Source organism: Emys orbicularis, chromosome 2, assembly GCF_028017835.1.
Source record: "Emys orbicularis isolate rEmyOrb1 chromosome 2, rEmyOrb1.hap1, whole genome shotgun sequence".
NCBI lineage: Eukaryota > Metazoa > Chordata > Testudines > Emydidae > Emys > Emys orbicularis.
Genome location: NC_088684.1, coordinates 12,147,298 through 12,168,582, shown reverse-complemented (window position 1 = coordinate 12,168,582; position 21,285 = coordinate 12,147,298). Strand labels below are relative to the sequence as shown.

Genomic DNA, 21,285 nt, shown 5'->3' with positions numbered 1-21,285 from the left:
TAAACTGTGGCCTGCCGTTTTCCAGAAGGCCTTGGGTGAGTTGCTCTAATGCTACTCTTCCCTCTCTGCAGAGGCTGCTGCCAGCTCCTCCAGGCCTCTCAGCCTCCGTGTCGCACTCTGTGGGGGGCTGCACATAGCCCCTCTGAGAGGCCATCTACTGGGCCGGATTTAATACATTTTTAAGGATGCGACATGTAACTCTTCTCTCCGAGCTGGGTTATAAATTGTCCCCGTAACAGTCTCAACATCCCTGGCTCGCTGTGGGTGTACACGGCTGAGGTACTTACTGGGTTACCTGCAAGGCCAGCTTCCCCTGGGGCGCCGGGTGAGCCACTCTTGCCCTGGATTGAGGGGAAAAGAACAGATTTGGAATCAAAAAGGATACAGCTCAGAGCTTCTTTGTGGCTACACATTTTTCCTGGATAGTGCAGGCTCTTTCCTGGAAAGGTCTTCTCCATTGCCTCCAGGACACTGGCACCCACCCTCTAATGTGATGCCCTGATACTATGGTGATGGACACATTAGAGAACTCTGGTCAGGTGGCTAGATGTAACCCTTACCCTGATTAGGACAGAATTCTTGTAATAGGCAATAGTACATGTCTACTGGCTAAAGCCTAATTAATGGTTAAAAAGAGAGTACAAATCATTCATTGGTGTTAACAGGTAGTAACCACAGAGAGGCATGTGAGTGCCTGTCAATCTTATGCTGCCACCTTGAATAGTATGGATGAGGAATGCTTATATGATACCTCTCATCCTGGTGCTCAGACTTTACAAACCACAAGCACAATTCTCCTCTGGGATCAACGGGTAAAGACGCAGCTCCGACATTCTCCACTCAGAGATCACTTTGGCCACCGCTGAAAAGCAGCCACCTCCGTTCAACAGTGTGCAGCAAAATGGCACATGAGTTAGTTCAGGATGGAGAGTAAGAAAAGCTTCTCCCAGTATTTCACATCCATCAAGGAGAACTTCCAGGAGGAGCAGAATGTAACTTCAGAGAGAAGGGTTTGGCCTCTGCTCTGACAAAAAGATTCAAGTGCCAAAAATTGTTGCAAACCAAAAATCCACCCCCCAAAATTAGTTAGGGTCAATCGAAACATTTTGTTTCAATTTTAAGCTGTTTTCCTTTTTTAGTGTAAATTTAGTAACATTTTGAAATGAAAAGTTTCAATTAAAAAAACCCCCAAACTCTCTGGTTCCACAATCTCAAAACAGGATGTTTCAACAACCAAAAAATGTTTTCTTCCTAAACCTTTTCAGAGTCATGTATTTCGACAAACAAAATCTGCATTTCATCGACTAATCAGCATCTTTCAGTGAAAAAATGTTTCATCAAAAAATTCCCAACCAGCCCTAATCGGCACTCTGGTCTCCTATCCCCCCTGACAGAAACGCCATCCCGCTGGAGAAAAGAAGGGCCTCTCCGCCTCTCTGGGAAGTATTTGAAAGAGTGGGTAACATCCTGGCCCCCAGCCCCACTTCTCGTGGCACTGAGGAACAGACAGCTGCCCTGAAATGGACCGCAGGGCAGTCCCCTCATGCAGGGGGAATCCCTGGGTATTGTAAACCTGGATTGCTGGGCTGGGCTTTACCGCACCTCATCCCTCATTCAGGCGTAGGAGGGGGCAGATCCAGAGCTTGATACACCCCAGTGATCCTCAGCCAGAAAAGTGGGAAGCCAATATAGCCAATGTAATTTAGAGCAGCTCTTAAGCTGCTCTAGGTTAAGCCCAGGGCTGTTTCAGTTCCTGAGTGACTCCAGAATCAGGAGAATGGAAAGGCAGCTCAGAGCTCATCCAGACCTGGAGATCTGGGCCCCTATCTAAAATCCAGGTGCTCGAGATTTCATGCCAACTCCCAAGGAAGATGGAGCTCCCGACAAGGGAACAACTGCATTGCTTTAGTTCTCACTAGGGAATATTTACACTGGTAGCTGCCAAGAAATGGGAATCCTTTCTGAATAATTCATCAAGCAGGAAATGAAGGGGAGATCCCATGAGCCAGAGGTCTTCAGAGTGCCAGATGTTACTTACAACCATCCATTTGGGGTTTTGATACTATGCTAGGACTGCAATACCTAGGCACCGATCCAAGTCCTCAACACCCAGTATACAGCTGATCTTCAAAGCTCATCTGCACCATCTGTCAGGAATCAGGGCCTGCAGCAGAGCCAGGTTCTGGGCAACCAAATGAGCGTAGCTGGCCTGTAGCAGGCTGCCTGATTGGCTACATCGCCCGATTGGTGGGAAGAATCAGCAGACCGGCTCATAAGCCCAGCAGCAACAGCAGTTCAGCGGCTGCTCCATGCACACAGCTGCTCAAAGCATTGGTCCATGGCTGTAATAGCTCCTGCTTCTTCCCAGCCCTGCTCCTTCCTTGGCTCCAGCCTTGCCTCACTCCAGGTAACCCAGTCCTGGCCCTCGGCATCGATTCCTGACTTCTGACTCCAGCTCCAACCACTAGAGTGGACTCTGGCTCCAACCAATTGGAACGACTGTCCACATCTCTGTCTCTGACACCATCCGCTAGAGATGGGAAGGTCCCACCACAGGGAGAATGGAGGGCACCAGCATTTGCACATATGGAGAATCAGGCAGTTTGCAAGTCAAAAGAGCTGATAAAGACTAGTCCCCATTCCCTCCTACCGCATTATGCAGGGATACTTCATGTTTAATTGAAATAGCCCATGCAAAGTGCCCTGTTACTTGTAATACTCAGACTGTGTTTCTCATGCAGTACTTTGGACTGTTTGTACTGCAGAGGATAGGAAACACAAAAGGAACAAGAGGGGGTATTGCTTTTCCCTCCCACCTCTCACAGACTCATCCGTAGCCTCTCAAAAGGTATTTGGCTCATCTAGGACCTATGATAATTTTATTTTTTATGATTTCTCTCCTGGAGCCTTTTTACTTATTGCAAGTGCCCAGGCCAAGACGCATTAGTGAGTGACGCCAGCACTGTAGGGCATGCATGGCATGACAGGATAAATTACAAAGCAGACACAAGGGCTCTGCATATGTTACTGTAGTCTCACCTAAACCCCTTGACTCCCTGCTCCTAAAGCCCCAGTGTTCCAATTCCTGGCACTGCTGCCTAAGTCAGCATTTTGTTCTGATGATAGCCCAGGTCTCAGAATCTCTGTGTCAGTAGCCTGCTTTCCCATGGAGGAAAGAATCGGCTGAATCCTTTAGGGATGTGCTCAGGTCTGGACAGTCTAGTTTGTATTCATGTTTGGAGAGAGTTGATTTTTAAAATACAATAAAGCAATAGGAGCGATGTATCAACCATCCCAAATGATACTTCATGAAATTTCATCCACTTGACTTTTCTGCACTGAAAACCTATTAAAAATGGACTTTCTGTGTGTTTTTGATAATGACAAGGCATCTTCTCTCAAAAATGTATTTGTTTCCATGGGAAATAAACAACTAATATAAAAAAATATATATGGAGATATACCTATCTCTGAGATGGAAGGGACCCTGAAAGGTCATTGAGTCCAGCCCCCTACCTTCATTAGCAGGATGAAGTACTGATTTTGCCCCAGATCCCTAAGTGGCCCCCTCAAGGATTGAACTCACAACCCTGGGTTTAGCAGGCTCAAACCACTGAGCTATCCCTCCCCCCTTGTTCACAAGTATCACAATCAGGCTCAAGTTGGGCACTCAAAAGAAGGTGGCACCCAAAATTAACAACACTTTTGAGGACTGTCCCCTAGGGTTACATAGGAAGTCAAGTGTTAGAGCCAAGTCTAGAACTCAGGAGCTCCTGATACCCAGTTCATAGCAGAAACTACTATAGAATTCTGCTTCTACAGAGTTGCCTGCTCCTACAGAGTCACCTGCTCCTAGACACTACTGGTCACCACCTGCCCTTGGAACATCACTCAGCTCTTCCTTTCCTAAAGTAAGTAAAACATTCTGGCCAAATGCCACCTTAGTCTTCTGTGGGATTCTGGTTCCAAACCAGAGCTGTGGATTCTGTGACACCCCTACCACCGAGAGTCCATCCTTCAAAGGCTGCTTGTATGGAGAGGAAACTCACTGGCTGCCCTCTGAGTCCTCGAGGACCTTGAGGTCCTGTGGGGCCTGTATCACCCTGGAAGAAAAGAGAAATCGTTGCACTGAGTGGAAAACACCGAAGCAAAGACAATGAGATCATCATCTGAAAATAAAACACAGCTCTGGCTTAACTCTTACTGCTCCTCAACTGGGAAGAAAATGACACACAGAAAAGTTCTGTGAAGAGGTTTTGGCTCTGCGGGAGGGAAGACTGGCATGTTGGATTTCAAAAAGTGTGTCTGTAGGTCAAGTCCATTAACCTGGGTATTTGCCGGCCAAGCTTAGACTATATTGGCTTATTGACATGTTGTTATTTTGAAGATGGGGCAGGTAAGATGTTTCTCTGGGACAGACTCTTGCCCTGCACCTTGACACAGCTCCAATTCCTGCTCTGCCAGACCTTTTCATTCTCTACCTTCTAGGACAAACTCCACAGTTCAGCAGGCAACATTTTCCAGGGACTAAAAGGGGGTGCAGTCGAAACCATTTCCCAGTGACCCACAGAAATGGCATGATCGGTCATCTGGTCCATCCCTCAGTGGCCTCTCCAGGATCATACAGTACACAGGATGCTCACCAGGGTTTTGTTCTATTACTGCACTGACACTAATGATATCCTAGGACCTGATTCTGCTACCCTGATTCCCTTTGAGTAGTGCCCTCCTCTGCAGGCAATCTCACTGATTCCAGTAGGGCTGTTTGTGGAGTAAGATGCTGCTCAGGATGAGATGTGACAGATTCAGGCGCAGGGGAACTAGGCAGAGAAAAGTACTGCTCAGTGGGAATAAGCATGGCAGAATCAGGGCCAGGGATAATAGAGACATCGGATCTGCTGTACAATTCAGGATTGAAACAATGCAGTTCCTACTAATATTCCAAAGACACAGCTAACATTTAAGTGTCAGCAGGTTGAGCAGGGACAAAGGCCCTAAAGTTCCTCTCCTAACAAGCTTTGCCTAAACAGTTCCCTGTGTGTCACCCCAAGCATTCACCCTTTAGTACAGTTTCTTCGTTTACTGTGAAACAAGTCAACTTATCAAAGGACAGAGGTTTGCTTGCTGCTCCAAGAGTACACTTACATCCTTCCCCGGCGGGCCCTCACGACCAGCAGGACCGGTCACGCCTGGCTCTCCCTGGAACACAGAGCAAAGGAAGTAGTGATGATTTCAGTGGATCAGACACATTATAGATATGCTGGCTAGTAACACGCCTCTGGACAGTGTAGGGATTCTGCAGTGCTGGATTGATGCTTGCAGTCTCTATGGGGTGACACATGTCATGCATCTTGCTTTAATGCCAATGGGAGCAATGTGGTTAAAACTTGATGTGCTGCTTAAAAAAAAGTGCCAGGAGCACCTTTCATATGCAAGGTAGTGCAGCCCTTTCCAGTAAAAAGATATACTGGCATTAGAAAAAGTTCAGAAAAGGGCAACTAAAATAATTAGGGATTTGGAACGGGTCCCATATGAGCAGAGATTAAAGAGGCTAGGACTTTTCAGCTTGGAAAAGAGGAGACTAAGGGGGGATATGATGGAGGTATATAAAATCATGAGTGGTGTGGAGAAAGTGAATAAGGAAAAGTTATTTACTTGTTCCAATAATATAAGAACTAGGGGCCACCAAATGAAATTAATGGGCAGCAGGTTTAAAACAAATAAAAGGAAGTTCTTCACGCAGCGCACATTCAACCTGTGGAACTCCTTGCCTGAGGAGGTTGTGAAGGCTAGGACTATAACAGGGTTTAAAAGAGAACTAGATAAATTCATGGAGGTTACGTCCATTAATGGCTATTAGCCAGGATGGGTAAGGAATGGTGTCCCTAGCCTCTTTTTGTCAGAAGGTGGAGATGGATGGCAGGAGAGAGATCACTTGATCATTACCTGTTAGGTTCACTCCCTCTGGGGCACCTGGCATTGGCCACTGTCGGTAGACAGGATACTGGGCTGGATGGACCTTTGGTCTGACCCAGTATGGCCGTTCTTATGTTCTTAATACCTTAGCTATTGAGAGTGCAGTGACTGTGAAGGCACGTTATGCACTCTTCATGGAAAAACTGTTTTAGGGAGGAGGGGAGGAGGATCTAGGTCACTGGGGCTCTCTGCCAGTCCTCCTGCAATGTGCCACTGGACCATAATTTATTTTCCTAAAGAGCCAGAGTTAGGCAGAAGAAAGCTCAGTTTTCCATCTCATCTGCAGGATGACACCTCTTATTGTGGGGATCCCTGCAACGTCGGAGCTGAGAATGAGGCCAGGACTTTCTGATCAGGAGGTGAGTGAGCCAAAAAGCTCTATTATTCATGCCCATTCTCCTCATCTTTGAATTCATCCTGCATTTCTAATGCTTGGTGGTGTGCGATTTGATATTGGTACAGCCTGCACAGTAAGTTTCCTGGTCCCCTGGCCTGCAGTTGTGAGCTGTGCGCTGTGGCTTTCATGGCAGTACACAGGGAGGTGTGCTGTGAAACTGACATGCAAAGGGACATCATGGAAGGGGCATGAGATGTGCTGCACTAACCCATCAGTGACCGCACAATACACCAGCACTAATGTTAGCTGGGAGTCCAGAAAAGGAGGCTGACAGTAATGCCACTGACTCTCCCCAGCTGCGTCAGGCAGCGTACAGCTGGGTCCACCCTGCGCTCTGCCCCCAACTGCAAGGCATCTAGAATGGCCGGCCCCACAAGGTCACAGCAACTTGTGAACACAATGTTAAAAAGGCCTGTAAAAATGTTCTCTTTCAGGTTTAGGGAGCCCCTTTAAGGCTGACTTACCCATCTTCTTCTACAGCACACCCAGAGGGGTGCATGTTACTTACCCTGGGGCCTGGGGGACCTGCATCTCCTCTGTGCCCCTTGAAGCCCTGCAGAAGAGAGTGACATTAACAACAGCCAGATGCATGGACCTTTGGGAAGGCCTTGGCTGAATGGTGCATGCACAGTGGCTGCCCTTAAAACCTCTCTGGTTTTGCCTTAGATTAACAGGCCCTGCTCAGCGTGCAATTGTATCCCAGGGAGGCAGCATCCCTCTTCTTAGCAGCACAGGGTGCAGGGGAGCCTATGGTGGTGCAGCGGCTCTTTTGGGTGTGCCTGGCCCACAGTGTGTAGGGGAAAGGGTGGGGCCATGGCCTCCCCTCGCCCCATCCCCAGGATGCATGGCTGGAGCGCACAGCCTACAGCAGTGAGCAGCCCTGGCATGTGGGGCACCCAGAGGGTGGAAGGCTTCTTACGTCCTGGTCTCCAGGCAAAGGACCTGCACAATCTGCTCCAGAGAATTCTGGGGACAAAAGATCCAGAAACGCCCAGTTTGAGTTCTTGGATTTTTTTTTATTGTTTATACTGTGGAAATGCCTAGATGTCTCAGCCAGGCCAACTCTTTTGTGTTAGGTGCTGTGTGCGCACACGCACAGGCAAAGGCCATCCCCACCCAAAGATTTTCCAGTGTAAAGGATAAGACAGTTTCTGGATTAAACCATCTGACGTAGTACCTACCGGTAACCCTCTGGCCCCCTCTTGGCCTGGGAGCCCAGGTTCTCCTGGTTTGCCCTAATGGAAACAAGCACATTCAGATTATGATCTTGTTCTGTCATTGCCAGCATATGCCTCATCACCATCTGAAAAGGAATTCTGCTCTTCCCCATTAGTTGTAACGAGGGCTCTAGGGACGAGTCTTCAAATGTGAATGCAATGGGGATGCTCCCACAAAACCTGCATCTGAGGCTTGGTCTACACTAAACCCCCAAATCGAACTAAGGTACGCAACTTCAGCTACGTGAATAACGTAGCTGAAGTTCGAAGTACCTTAGTTCGAACTTACCTCGGTCCACACGCGGCAGGCAGGCTCCCCCGTCGACTCCGCGGTACTCCTCTCATCTAGCTGGAGTACCGCAGTCGACGGTGAGCACTTCCTGGTTCGACTTATCGCGTCCAGACAAGACGCGATAAGTCGAACCCAGAACTTCGATTGCCAGCCGCCGAACTAGCGGCTGGGTGTAGACATACCCTGAGTGCACACACTCAGGCACCTTCCACCGAGCTGTAAATCCACCCTTGCTTCTAGAGACGTGGCCTTTGGAAGTTGAAGATGTGCCCACGCCTGTTGCCAGGTGTACCTGTCTGGACCAGATTTTCAAAATTAGATGCACGCAGTTGCATGCTTATCTGGTGCGTACAAATAAAAGGGGCATTTTCACAGAGAAACTGGGCACGTGCAATTGTTTATGCACAACTGCGGGCATCTGACTCTGAAAGGTGGCTCAGTCTACACAATACCTTAATACTGAGTATTTGTCCGCTGTCATGGTAAGGAAAGAGATTGCCATATTTTGGCAAATCACAGGAAGAGAGATGGGGGCAACAGATCCTGGAAGCGCATTCTCAGAGTAATATGCATATGTTAGGGGAATGCTATTTCCTGTCCACTTTATTAATATAGCCCTTTGGCTGGAAAACTCTAGGTCAGTCCTTTTCCTCCCCGTGCGTACAAGTTAAGAACAATGGGGGGAAATCAAACACAAAACTTCCTCTCCGAGAAGGGAGGAGAATGGTCACTCTGCAACCCAACAAGTGCATTTCCTACTCCCTTCCCTGCCCCATCATCCGCAAAAACCGGCTCACTAGGTTTAGTATTACACAACGGACCTGGGTCTCTCTAGAATTTACAGGAGCACTACGGAGATGGCTACACTTTGAGCTGCAGCTGTGAGTCCCAGCTCCAGGAGACCTGCCCATGTTAGCTCTGATTGAGTGAATGCACTACACACACAGCGTACCTGCAGCAGCATGAGCGGCTAGCCACCCTGAGTACGTACCCGCTGAGACCCTAGTGCGTACTCAGGGCAGCTGCCCCTCCTGCAGCTCGTGACAATGCAGCTACTTGTCGTATTTGTAGCTATTCTTACCATGGCAGCTTGGCTCTGTGTCCTCGAGCTGAGGATCACACCCCCAGTTTAAAGTGTACACAGACCCTCAGAGTAAAGGGCCAGGTCTCCTTTCAAGGTGCTAAGATCTGCACATTAATAGATTGCTCAAGGCAGTTCAGTGTGAACTAGATGCATGTAAAGCAATAGCCAGGTGTGGGCTCTGAAAACCTGACTGTGGCAGCTTGAAATGATGATATTTACAACGTGAATCCTTACCGGTTCCCCGGGAGATCCAGGCTTGCCATCCTTGCCGTCAATGCCCTGAAAGTGAAACATCCATTAGGGGGTCAGGGTGGCTATACAGAAGAATGGTACATCTCTGTGAGTGTGAATCTTGTGATGACTGCGCTGGTTGGTCACTGTGCATCCCGTGATGCCCCATTCTCACTTCCACACCTCAGCTATTTACAAACAACAGCTCTGTCCAGTCCCCATGGTCTCTACTCCCGCACCCTGCCAACACCACAGGCTCTTTCATGTTCCAGAATGGGAAGTACAGAGGAGTCAGACGCATGATGCTTCACCTTATCAGCATCCCTCACACTGCTTAAAGATAGGAATGTAAGGCCAGATACTCAGGTAGCGTAAATCAGCATCGCTCCACTGACTACTCAATGAACTACATTGATTTACACCAGGAGAGGATCTGGCCCATAGACATTAGAGATAGATAAGACTCACTAGATCAACACAGTTGCCAGATCAGTGGGGTTTCAGGTATTAAACTGACCCTGCACTTGTTCTTGAGCCAATACAGGGGGGATCATTACATTCTGGACACTAGAACATAACAAAATCCCATCCCCTGTAGTAGTATGAATTGCAGATACAATTATCTGTGCCCACAGGCTTGGAGGCATTATCTCACATTGGTGCCCTATGGGAAGATCTCTGCCAGGGAAATAAGAGTCAGGCAAGAGGAACAGATGAATCTATTTTGGAAACTATCACTTGGCTGGAAGGTGCCCGACCCAGAACTCACACTGTATGGAGCCCAGTGAATATAAATCTCACATCCACTCCAAGACAGCTCAGAAATGTCACTGGCTGTGTCCACTTGCTTACAGGAAGTGTAACATATTGAATGAGAAATAGCAAGCAATTGTCCCTTACCTGAAGGCCAGGCAGTCCTGGTGGGCCCAGGAGACCTGGTGGGCCATCTTTACCCTGTAAAGAGACCATTGATGTGGCAATGTTCAGAAAAGCTTTTCAGATGCTGCTTCACAAGGAAGAACACTTTGCAAACCCGGAGTTGGGAGGGGAGGAGAAATGAACTACATGTCTCTAATGCATTCCCACTTCCACTCCCTTAGGGACCAAACTTTGCTTTGCTATATTCACAGTTATTGACACCAAAGGCCAAATTCAGCCTCCAAGATAAACAGATGCAACTCTCATGGACTTCAGTGGGAATTGCAGCCTCTTAAGAGAGGGCTGGATTTGGTCTCAAAAGTGTAAATTGTGAAGAAGTGGATAACAACATAGTAAGTCTCTGCCCAGCACTGTGCTATTGACATTAATATAAAAGCCAGTCAATGCATGTTTTATAGTCTGTATATATTAAATTGGTGGCTATGAAAGGTGTTTAGCTGACTGTCCCTGTGAATGAAATCCTGTTTATCTATGGGATTGTACAGCACACAGGCTGTCACACATTGCTTCACCCTGACCACCTGTTAGGGCTGAAAGAAAAGCTCGGTCCTTGGCCTCTCTGCTAAGACTAACTCATCTCACAACAGCCATCAGAGGGGCAATTCTTGGTGAATTCTGATGAAGGCTAGAGTTGAAGAAATGGCCAAGGGGCGACAGGCTCGTTAGCAAACACTGAACAATCCAATTCCAGAAATGCATCATAATTACACACAGCTGCATTATTCTGACTCAACAGCCTGTGTTACTCCAAGATGCCTCCTCTCGGAAACAAGAGAGACATTGATTCATAACAAGGAATCTTCTATTTCACTTTGCAATGAAGATCAACCAGATTCAAAAGCTAAGATCAATCAGAGCCAGATCAGATTCTCTCTCTCTCTCTCAGGGTATTTTACTGCCACCCACCACGGTAGTATCTGAGCACTTTCCTTGTACAACCGATAGCAATAACGAAATCCCTAGCAGGCCTTGTGGAGTCGCTAGCACTTCACCCTTATTTTCCAGCACTGTGTCAGCAGGTGATGATCCTGCTCGGAAATTTTAAGTGTGTTTTGCTGATTCAGTGTTGCACGTGGGTCACTACCTGTATGGATATGAGAGAGACAGTAGGTTCTCTCTTGAGATCCAAACCTAGGCTGTGGGCTGAGCAGGTCTGAGAGTAACCTTAGGAGATGACAAGCCTGAGTAGAAAGCTTGCATTGGATTCATGCGGTTGAATTTTAAGTTCCTTCGGTGAATAAAACCAAACCCCAGGAACGGAGGATATTTATCCTGCTATAACTTATGTGGACTGAATTTGGAGAAGAGTGGGGAAGCCACCTACTCACTGAAGGGTTTCCCCATCACATCACAGCTGTATCAGGAATTCTAATTCTGGAAAGGTTGGACTGCATAGAAGTAAAGGAAATAAAGAGTTTCCAGCAGGGCCTATTCAATATGAATATCATTTTAAATATCACTTGGGGGGCTTGGGGGAAAACATCATGTTTGCTTCAGTTTAGCCTCACTCTAAAGAAGCTAACCCCCTGGTCAATGGCTTACTGTATCCCCAGGCATTCCTGGGGGTCCTGCAGGTCCTGGTTTGCCATCTGGTCCCTAAATAAAACAAAGCAGAAAGAATATGAATTGCTCGTTCGTAGCGTATCCTTGTCAACACAGGCAGTACCACAGATGGCAACATGACCGTTTTCTGTCATTCATTCCTATTAGCATTCATTCACATTCATTCATCTCAGAAAAGCAATCACCAACCTCTGTATATAATTAGCCTCCTAAGCCATACATTGTCAGACATTTTCGATTGTTTGCCATTCCAGAAAATATACAGTAATTAGAAAAAGATTGTGCCCAGACTAACTTTGAGAAGACTAGAACTGCTGGGAGAAATATCTCGGAGCATATGCTGCAGAAGGCAAATCTTGGACTCATTAGTCAATATGGACAGAACAAGACATCACGGGCACAGGTTGCAGCAAGAAAAATGTAGGTTAAATATTATGAGAAACTTTATTAATTATAAAGTCTTTGGCATCAAGGCAAGCTGCTCAGGCGGGCTATGGAATCACCATAACTAGGGCCCTACCAAATTCATGGTAATGTATGGTCAATTTCACAACCATAGGATTTGAAAATTGGTAAATTTCACATTTTCAGACGTTTAAATCTGAAATGTCATGGTGGTGTAACCGTGGAGGTCCTGATCCAAAAGGGGACTGTGGGGGGAGGTCGCAAACCTGTTGTACGGGGTCATGGGATTGCCACCCTCACTTCTGTGCTGCCTTCAGAGCTGGACAGAGTGAGGCGGAGGGGCTGTGGAGTTATCTGCAGTTGGGAGAGATACCGAAGTCCTGTCCTGCCCCAGCCCTGCCCGGACTAGCAGCTAGCAGCCCCCTGCTGGGGCACTCCGAGCAGCACGGGGAAGATCGGATCCAACTCCACAAGCCTCCTCCAGCTGCAGGAACCTCTGGGGCTGCTGCCCAATCCCAGAGCATGCTGCAGCAGGGGGAGGCACCCGGAGGTGGGTCTGGTCTCACCCCTCCTCCAGAGCAGCTGTGCAGGGGATGCTATCATTCCCCAGCCCAGCCAGAGCTAGGAGCCCCCTTTTGCTGGGGCGCTCCTAGGAACAAGAGGACATCGGATTTCACGAGGATGGGCTTATTTCACGGTCCGTGACATGTTTTTCACGGCCGTGAAATTGGTAGGGTCCTAATCATAACTTGAATATGCGAAGAGACTAGATAGTCTGGTTTTGAGGTTGTGCAATCAATTTGGCCAATAGGCAAGCAAATGGATGTGGTCACCCACTCCAGCTACCATCCCAACCCAACAGGTTCTATGATTCTGGGCCAGAAAGCATGTATTAACTGTCTGAGTCCTCGAAACCGTGCTCAGCGACCCACCGAGCCCTTCCTGGTGGTGCTGATGTCACAATGGCAAAGCAACAGTGCAATATAAATTGTGCCATGCTCAGATTGCTTCTGACACAGGGATTAGAGGGAGGTTGCAAACATTTAGGAGGGCTAGGGTCAAACTGCAAAGGGACCCGGCCAGGTTAAGCCAGAGTGGCTTCAAGGGAGGTTTGTCAGAGTCCTACAATCAGGGAAAAGATAGAACTCTTGGGAGACATAAGTGGCTGCACACAATGCACTTAAGCAAACTGATTTTAGCCATGTCTCTTCAACACCATCCTAATATGCTTTTGTCATGTAAAGAAGCACTGTTGCTAATGTGGAGCATGGGGAACTGGGAAGGGCGACGCACAAGAGTGGGGGGACAATCCTATCCAAAGAAGTCCACAACACGAGAAAACTAGAGAAACCCTTGTCTTAAGATCCTTGTGTGTCATTTAACGAGTCAACGAGCCAAGCATTTTCCCTTTTGACCGTTGTTATTTCTAAAGCCAACTGGCAGCCTCGTCTAATAGATGGGAAGCACCAATATTTTTTACCATGTGGGCTCAGTGAAAAGAAATGTCATGCCCATTGTCTTTTCTATAAAGGAAGCAACCGAAGTTTAGCATAAATTTACGTTCATGAGGCAAAGCAATGGTTGCAAGCTGCGTTAAGTAGCAATTAGCATGAGTGTGGGACTCTATGATGCTCCAGGGTCGATTACGAACCCAATGGGAAACTTAAAAGAAATGGCACAGACGTGGGTGGAAGTGGCCCTCTGTGGCATATGCAGTCTGCAGCTACACTTATTAGAGACACACACATATGCAGCATGATGATCCACGTCTCAATGGGGGGGAAAAGGAGGAAAACTTACAGGGGGCCCTGGGTTTCCAGGAGGTCCCGCGAAGCCAGGCATTCCAGGGTGACCCTGCAGAATCACAAGAGAGCTATTAGATTAGTGTCAATCTCTTCTTCACTCTTCAGTTACGTCCCCCAGATTTTAGTTCAATAAATGGCAGTCGTAAGGAAGCAGTGATAGAACAGTGAAATGCGTGAACACACAGAAGGGTTGGTCCTCAGGAAATAAGCTATCCTGGGATTACAAACTGAAGCCTCAGCTTGCAAAGGAAAGCACTTTTATGCTGTATCTAAAGTCTTTAATATACATAGGCTTTGGAGACTGAATAACTCGTCAAGAAACATAATAGCAGGCTTGGTATGAGTTGCATATTTTGTATGCAAGGGAAATATTCACTAAGCAATTATTGCAGTGCTAGCAGTCAGTCGAGAAAGAAGCACAGTTATGTTGCGGATGTACTTTTCCTAAGGCATCTGCTGGTCTATGCTTATCGGAGCCAGGAGAGGAAGACCAAAAGGCCAAGGCAGAAGGCTATGCAAAATGAGAGCTAGGAAAACTGTTTGTAACTTGAAACTTACCGGATTATGGGGCTTTATTACTGGACCAAAAACCTGGCCCACTTTCAGTGTAAGGTTCATGAAACCTACAGCAAACCTGGGCTTGATTTTGGCCACAATTTGTCTAATTCCCCTCTGTTCCTGCGGAATCCCAGTTCCCCTGGAAAATCCCCAAGTTTCTCCCCCAGACAAGACAGAGCCCTCTCCTTAACTGCTTACCCATCATATCTTTGGATAAGCCATTTGGGTAGCTGGGGACTCTCTCATAGCATGAACAGCCTGGGGTTTTTCAGGTGCCAGATGAGAGAGAACCACAACAGTGTAGCAGCAGGACATGGTGGAGCCTTCTGGATCCCAATTCTGAAAAGGCTGCCCACCCCCACGTCTCACCTGTGCACTAGCCAGGGAAGGAGGCCAGATGGTCAGCCCTTAAAAACCAACAAGGGGCGAGGCAGCTAACTGGATTCCTCCCGGAGATACCAGAGGTGGTGGTGACGGTGGTGGGAATAAAGGCCAAATGGCAGCCTACAGACGCTCCACAGAAAATGATGGTGGTGGCAGGGAGGAGGGGTTTTAAGTGGAGGGCATCCTGATGGGGAGGGTCCCAGATCAAGTCTTCTTACTCCCGCCCTCTGGGGGTTAGGGGTGCTGAGGATCTTTGCCTCTGTCCCCAATGAGGCCAGGGCAGGTGTCGCCAGGGCGGGAGTCATGATTATATCCTAGACGCATATTCCAGTTGCACTACTTGGGAAGCACACTCTTTTACCTGTCCACCTTTTGGTCCAGCATCTCCAGATGTCCCACGGTCTCCTTTAGTGCCCTGATAACAAACAAAGCCATTGAAAGCCACTAAGATTTATGACATTCCCAGCTGTAGGCTCCACTTCAGCAAAGCACTTTAGCATATGCTTAACTTTAAGCATGCACTTAAGTCTCATTGACTCCAATGGGACTTACATATGTGCTTAAAGATAAGCACTTGCTTAAGTGCTTTGCTGAATTGGGGTCTCACTGTCCACCTAACCCACATTTATTTGCCCACACACCAGAAAAAATTAACAAAACATTGTATGGAAACTACTCAGATTGGGAAGCCCAAAATACAACTTTACCAACGTCCCAGATTACTACTAAATTGCTGGGTGTGGAATTTACAGTGTCCCCAACACACAGCATCGTTCAATAGAGAACAACAGTTAGGCAAGTGGGGGAAAACAGTCTGCAGTTTATCACTTAAAATATGTCTGGATTGATGTCATTGAGAGGAGCAGGAAGGGACTGACTGAGAAAGGACCTGCAGTTCCACTGAACTATACTCTGGGGAGTTTGGGGGGTTTCTACCCCAGAGTGTGCCACGCTGGGCTTTCAGAAGAGCAGCGCACTCTGCACTTTAAAACCCAGGGAAGTCCTACCGTGCATTTTGGAAGGAGTCCCAACAGACCAGCTGGCTATCTTATGGCATTACTCTCTGTCTGTTATTTTATTTGAGCACCTGGAGACTGTGGGTACGTGCATCTATGAACTGAATGCAACTTGGGATATTGACCACCTATTAGATTTAGGTTTGTTCATGTTCATATGGACAATTCAAATCTTATGCCATTATGTCAGTCAAATGCTGAGTCTTCCCACCCCAGTCTTCCCTCCCACTGCATGACTGAACAGCAAAGAATGGTTATTTCTCAGACAGCTGAGTGTTTGCAGCAATTACCTATAACACATACATCTATTTGGGTTACTAGCTGTTTTCTGAGTTTTCTCTCAGAATGTTCTCCTGTCTGAACCGACGGCACTTTTGCTTTTGTTCCTTTATTGCCCTTTCTGTACTTTTCATGGCAAGAAGTAAAATCAGTTTTCTGAACTAGTATAACTCCTCGTTCATTGTAATAACTGCAAATAAAAAGGAATTAAACAGCAGACACTGTTTGAGACTGGAACCAAGTGCTGGAAGGCAGGTAAGTCTAGGGGGAAACTCCTTATCTCTATTGCCATTGATTTGTTTTGGTTTGTTTCACATGAGGCAGTTGTAAATGTTCCAACCGTAACTAAGCACTGACTTTCTGAGCAAACTGATCACGGAGGTTACACAAGGCCAGAGCTCGAAATGTTAAATTACTAGAATCCTTCATCGCTTGGCGTTTGTCAATGAGGTTGAGACGTGGTAAATAGCTAAAATGATCAGCCCCTCTTCCAACGTGTTTCCAAGTAATACTGGGTGCTATAGACCAAGTGACTGTGGCCATTTAAAAGACCGACAGTTCAGTGCACTGTCAGTGTAGCCCCCGGCATACCAAATCATTTGTTACATCAAAACCATTCAAGCAAGGAATTTTTCAAGTAGAAAGGAAGGTGCAGGATTTCAAGGGCTGGGGCTCTCCCTCCTTCCTCAGGTGAGCGGATCCAAATTGAGAGTAAGGCGCCCATCCTGCAATCCTTGCCTGCACAACGTTCCCATTGAGACCAAATTCTGTGTGGAGGATCAAAACCTAACTGGTCTTTGCAAACAGAGATGGGGGGGTGGTGCTAGATTCTATGTTAGACTGCTGGGCTGTCCATGGGGAAGCTGTGTGACTCGGATGGGGGGGCGGTGTTAGATACCATGTTAGACTGCTGGACTGTCCATGGGGAAGCTGTGTGACTCAGGGGTGAAATTCAGAAAGGTAGCACAGGGCCTGTCTACCACTCAAGTCCCACATAAGTTCTTCCCCTCTGCATTCTGCTTCAGCCTTTGCTCTACATAAGAATGGAGTCAATCCAGGTGATGTTAATTGAGGAGAATTACTGACCTTTGGACCATCCACCCCTGGAGGGCCTGGGAGACCCCGGGGTCCAGGATCGCCCTACAATAAAGAGGAAAGAGCGCTCAATCACACTAATTGCTTACAAAATCAGAAAGACATAGTAAGTGACCAGCCACCCATCATGTGCAGAACCAATAGATGCAAGGATAAGCTTTCAATTCTGCAGCCTAATACAGTTAGGACTCAGTCCAGCTATCCTGGATGCTCTGTGCCTGTGTGAGAAGCTCCTGATTACATATATACAGCATCAGAGGGACCCATTAACACTAAAAGGTCTTATTCAAAAGCTGGCTCTTATTCAAAAGACAGGCCAGCCACTAGAGGGAGACATAATCACAGTCACGTAGCTAGTGTATTACACACGCACACAGGTGCTAACCTTGGTCAGTCCTAGGATGGGAGACTTCCAAAAAAGAAAAGTCGGTGGGATTCAATAAATGGGACTCTACCCTCTGAATTTGTACTGAACCAATGCCCCAGCATGGGGCCAGGGGGCACTGCGCTACCCAGAGGTGCTTTGTTTTGGACAAAACATACAACCACAGTCCTGGCTGCTTGTGGCAATTAAATAGCCCAGGCAGCTTTCTACAAAAATAAGTGGTTTCCCGGCTGAACTGGAGGAAAACACATTCTGCCTCCCCGGCTAAGGCTGGATATGGCATCTCTCCCGTCCTGTCTTACACAACTCCTGTGCTCCACTCCAATAGAGCAGCCCTTCAGTGGCCGGGAGAGGCGATTCCCGCATATGTTAAGTGCTTCGGGGTGAGAGGCACTATGTAAATGGAAGATCTGAAATGACATGAGATACGCAGAAGCTTGGGGCCAGACTATCAGTTGCACCAGTAACTCCACTGACTTTTCTATGCCAATTTATGTATAGTATGCAACTGATGTAGAGGGAGAGGGAGCCACATAGGCCTTGGAGGGAGGCTGGGAGAAGGACCTGATAATTAGGGCACAGGGATGGCTAGAGATGCGGGTCCTTATGGGGTACTGGACATGGCATGCGTGGACTGAGAGTAGAGTCCCACGACTGTTCCTCTCCCATTTAGATCCCTACATATTAGAGATCCAGTTCTGCAACCTTTATTCTCAGCGAGTATCACGTATTCACAGGCCCCCACCCTCCCCTTTTTCAAGCCCCTCCTTAAAAATCACTCCCTCACGCCTTCCCGTGGGCTGTCTCCTGACAAACAGAAAATCCATCCAGTTGTCCCTGAGCTCTTAGAACTGTACTCCTCTCCTCTGCTCAGCCCTCCTGGTTTGGTTGTTTCTCATCCTCTTCTCTTTGTTTGTGTGTAGCCTCTTCTCTTTGTCTGCAGGCGCCCGGCTGAAACGTCCTCTCTGGTTTTACCAGGCTCTTCTGCTGGTTGTATAGGAGGTGCAGCGCAAGAGGGATGGCTGGCTCCTGTATTCTAGGCTGCTCTCAGGGCTGGACCAAGCCCCAACATAAAGTAGATCCCTAAATTGTTGGAAGGCGGAGTTCTCCATCCACTCCCCCACCCCCGTCACCCTTCCATCTGTCCCCTCCTTCTCCCCCTAAGCTCTTTCATGCTACCAGAGCAGGGTAAAGGGGCTGTAACAGGAGCTGGGCTTCAGACCCATCTATGAAGCACCTAGTGCACTGCTCTTACTAGGACAATAAATGCAGGACTATTAAAATAAGGCTAAAGACAGTTATCAAAGTGATCCTGAAGCATGAACCTTACTGCAGTTCTCTTACCATTTTCCCATTCAGGCCATCTCTACCCGGAGGTCCTTGGGCACCTCTATCCCCCTTGAAGCCTGGCACTCCAGGGAGCCCCGGGGGGCCAGGTGGGCAGTCATTACACACATCCTAAAAGAGAGGAGGTCACACTGAGAAGAGCATTAGGGATGAGACTGAGGCTCCCTTCCAGTCCCACAGACGCTTGGCGGCACTATGGGCCTACGCTCTAGGTCTGTGCTCCATTCAAATCAGTGGGAGGCCACAGAACTGTTGTGGCACCTGAGTAGGCATTACGGGCAGTCCTCAAGGGGGCCAGATGAGTTATAACGCAGTATCCAAGCCAGGCTCACAGAATGGGGGGAAAGGCCTATTCTAATGGCGAGAGAGAGAGGAGAAACGTGAAGCAGGAATACAAAAAAAAAAATTTCTTTCTTGTTAACTTACAGATTCAAAACAGTGTCTTATCCAACCTCAAAAGCTAGGCTGGGTCAGTGCTTGGAGGGCAGCTGTCCAGGGAAAACCCAGGAGCTGCAGGGAGTTGGGGGCGGCTCCTACTCTATTCTTTATAGGTTCTTATACCACGCTGGTGACCATGGTATCTGAGCGCCTTCCAGTAGTGCATTGAGCGATATGGCTACACATTTGTCACGTGTTGTTTGCTCTCTCTTATCCTCTCCCTGCAGGGAGAAACGTGCAGTGGAGTGTCTCATGCAGTGTGGTGTTTTTAACATAAAAACCTGTTGCTATGTGTTTATGTTAGAGAAGGCAGGTTAAAGAAAGGTGCCTTGCACTTTTAGTGGAAAGTGGTCAGGTTTTTGATGGTCCTTAATTTAGGGGGGGAGTTCATGCCACAGTCTTCCCACCCCTAGAGAAAGCAGGATGGGGGGGCACTTGCCCTCCTAGTCAGTACTGAACCTATGTCCAGCAGAGTGGTGGTAGGTACTGTGGACTAACAGGGAGAAGTGAAGCGCTGCCCACTTGTGGTCATGAAAGATCTCTTGGCATTTGTTGCAAGAGTAGATGTATGCCACAGTACCCTGGCCAAATTCCATCATGGGGAATTACGCTCTGTCTCCCTCCACTGTCCTTTGAAGTGTCAGCTCACTACATGATTCTTTATTTCAAAAACCACCCGGCAAGCATACAGAATTCCTAGCATTTCCGCCTGAGGGTTGGCCTTGTTTCAGTGGTGGGTGAAGTGAGCCCAGTATACAGAGAGGCAGTGCAGTCCAGTGGATAGGGCAGGAGGGCTCAGTTCTATCCCCAGCTCTGCCAGGGATCTGTTGTATGACCTTGGGCAATGCACTTTGCCGTTCTTTTCCCTGCTATTCTTTGGGTGTCTGTCTGACTTAGAATATAGGCACTTTAGACCAAGGTCTGCCTCCGACTGTGTGGGTGTATGGCCCCTAGACAAATGGGGCTCTGAGCTCAGCTGGGGTCTCCAGGTGCTACCGAATAGAAAACAACTTCATACAGTGCACTCTGTGTAAAGATATTTGGGATCTTTGGAGAAGAGATGCTGTGTGAATACAAGGTTTCATCTCAAGGTAGTAACTAGAGAGGGCTGCTCTTTTCAGCTCTAAGAAGGGGGCCAGTTAGCAGTTCATTTTTTCAGTGCCTTTTAAGCAATAGGAAAAGATTTCTTGCCATGTCCCTAGATTGCTTAAAAATCTCGCTACTGTGCCCATGGTCATCAGTAAAGATTTAGCAGCTGCTTGGTGTCAAATACTGAATCATTTCCCATGAAATCGTCTTCATGGACAGCAAAAGCAAACCTACAAACCAACATTTTCAAATGTGGGCGCTTAATGGTAGGCACCTACATCCCCAGTTAGACACCTAATGCAAACGTGGACTGATTTTCAAAGGGCACTGAGCACCTACAGCTTAAACTGACTTAAGCAGGAGACATAGAGGCTCAGCATTTTTGAAAATCAGGCCCCTTTATTTAGATGCTTTCAGTGGCATTTAAAGCCTATCTTTAGGGAATTATGCTTGAAAATATTTGATCCTGGTGCTTCAGAGGGCCAGTTCAGGCCCCATTAAAAGTTAGAGCAGCAACCTTGGGGCTGCTCTAACTTACACCAGCTTGTAAGGGCCTTTGTAGGCCATTACACTGGTGGAGATTACTGGAGCATATCTAACTCTGGCCATACCCCCTTTGGTCTCTAATGTGTCCCCAGTGGCACCAGTTGACAGTGTGACTCTATGAACTGCAAACTGCTTGCACATCTGGCTGTTTAGAATATTCAGATGCACATCTGGCACTCACAGTTCAGACACATCTCCATAATGTAGCATCAGTCATCAAGTTAAAAGCAAAAAACAAT

The 21,285-nt window shown here is 47.6% G+C and overlaps 1 protein-coding gene across 1 annotated transcript in view; it reads right to left on the bottom strand.

Moving 5' to 3' along the window:
• COL22A1 (collagen type XXII alpha 1 chain) overlaps positions 1-21,285 on the bottom strand; it is a 271,823-nt gene that overhangs the window by 11,875 nt on the left and 238,663 nt on the right. The window contains exons 45-56 of the mRNA XM_065397620.1: positions 18,971-19,084; positions 17,233-17,286; positions 15,213-15,266; positions 13,905-13,958; positions 11,679-11,732; positions 10,098-10,151; positions 9,201-9,245; positions 7,555-7,608; positions 6,882-6,926; positions 5,146-5,199; positions 4,050-4,103; positions 288-341 (exon numbers count right to left, since the gene is read on the bottom strand). Of these exons, the coding sequence (XP_065253692.1) occupies positions 288-341; positions 4,050-4,103; positions 5,146-5,199; positions 6,882-6,926; positions 7,555-7,608; positions 9,201-9,245; positions 10,098-10,151; positions 11,679-11,732; positions 13,905-13,958; positions 15,213-15,266; positions 17,233-17,286; positions 18,971-19,084 (690 nt within the window). The remainder of the gene's footprint in view (positions 1-287; positions 342-4,049; positions 4,104-5,145; positions 5,200-6,881; positions 6,927-7,554; positions 7,609-9,200; positions 9,246-10,097; positions 10,152-11,678; positions 11,733-13,904; positions 13,959-15,212; positions 15,267-17,232; positions 17,287-18,970; positions 19,085-21,285) is intronic.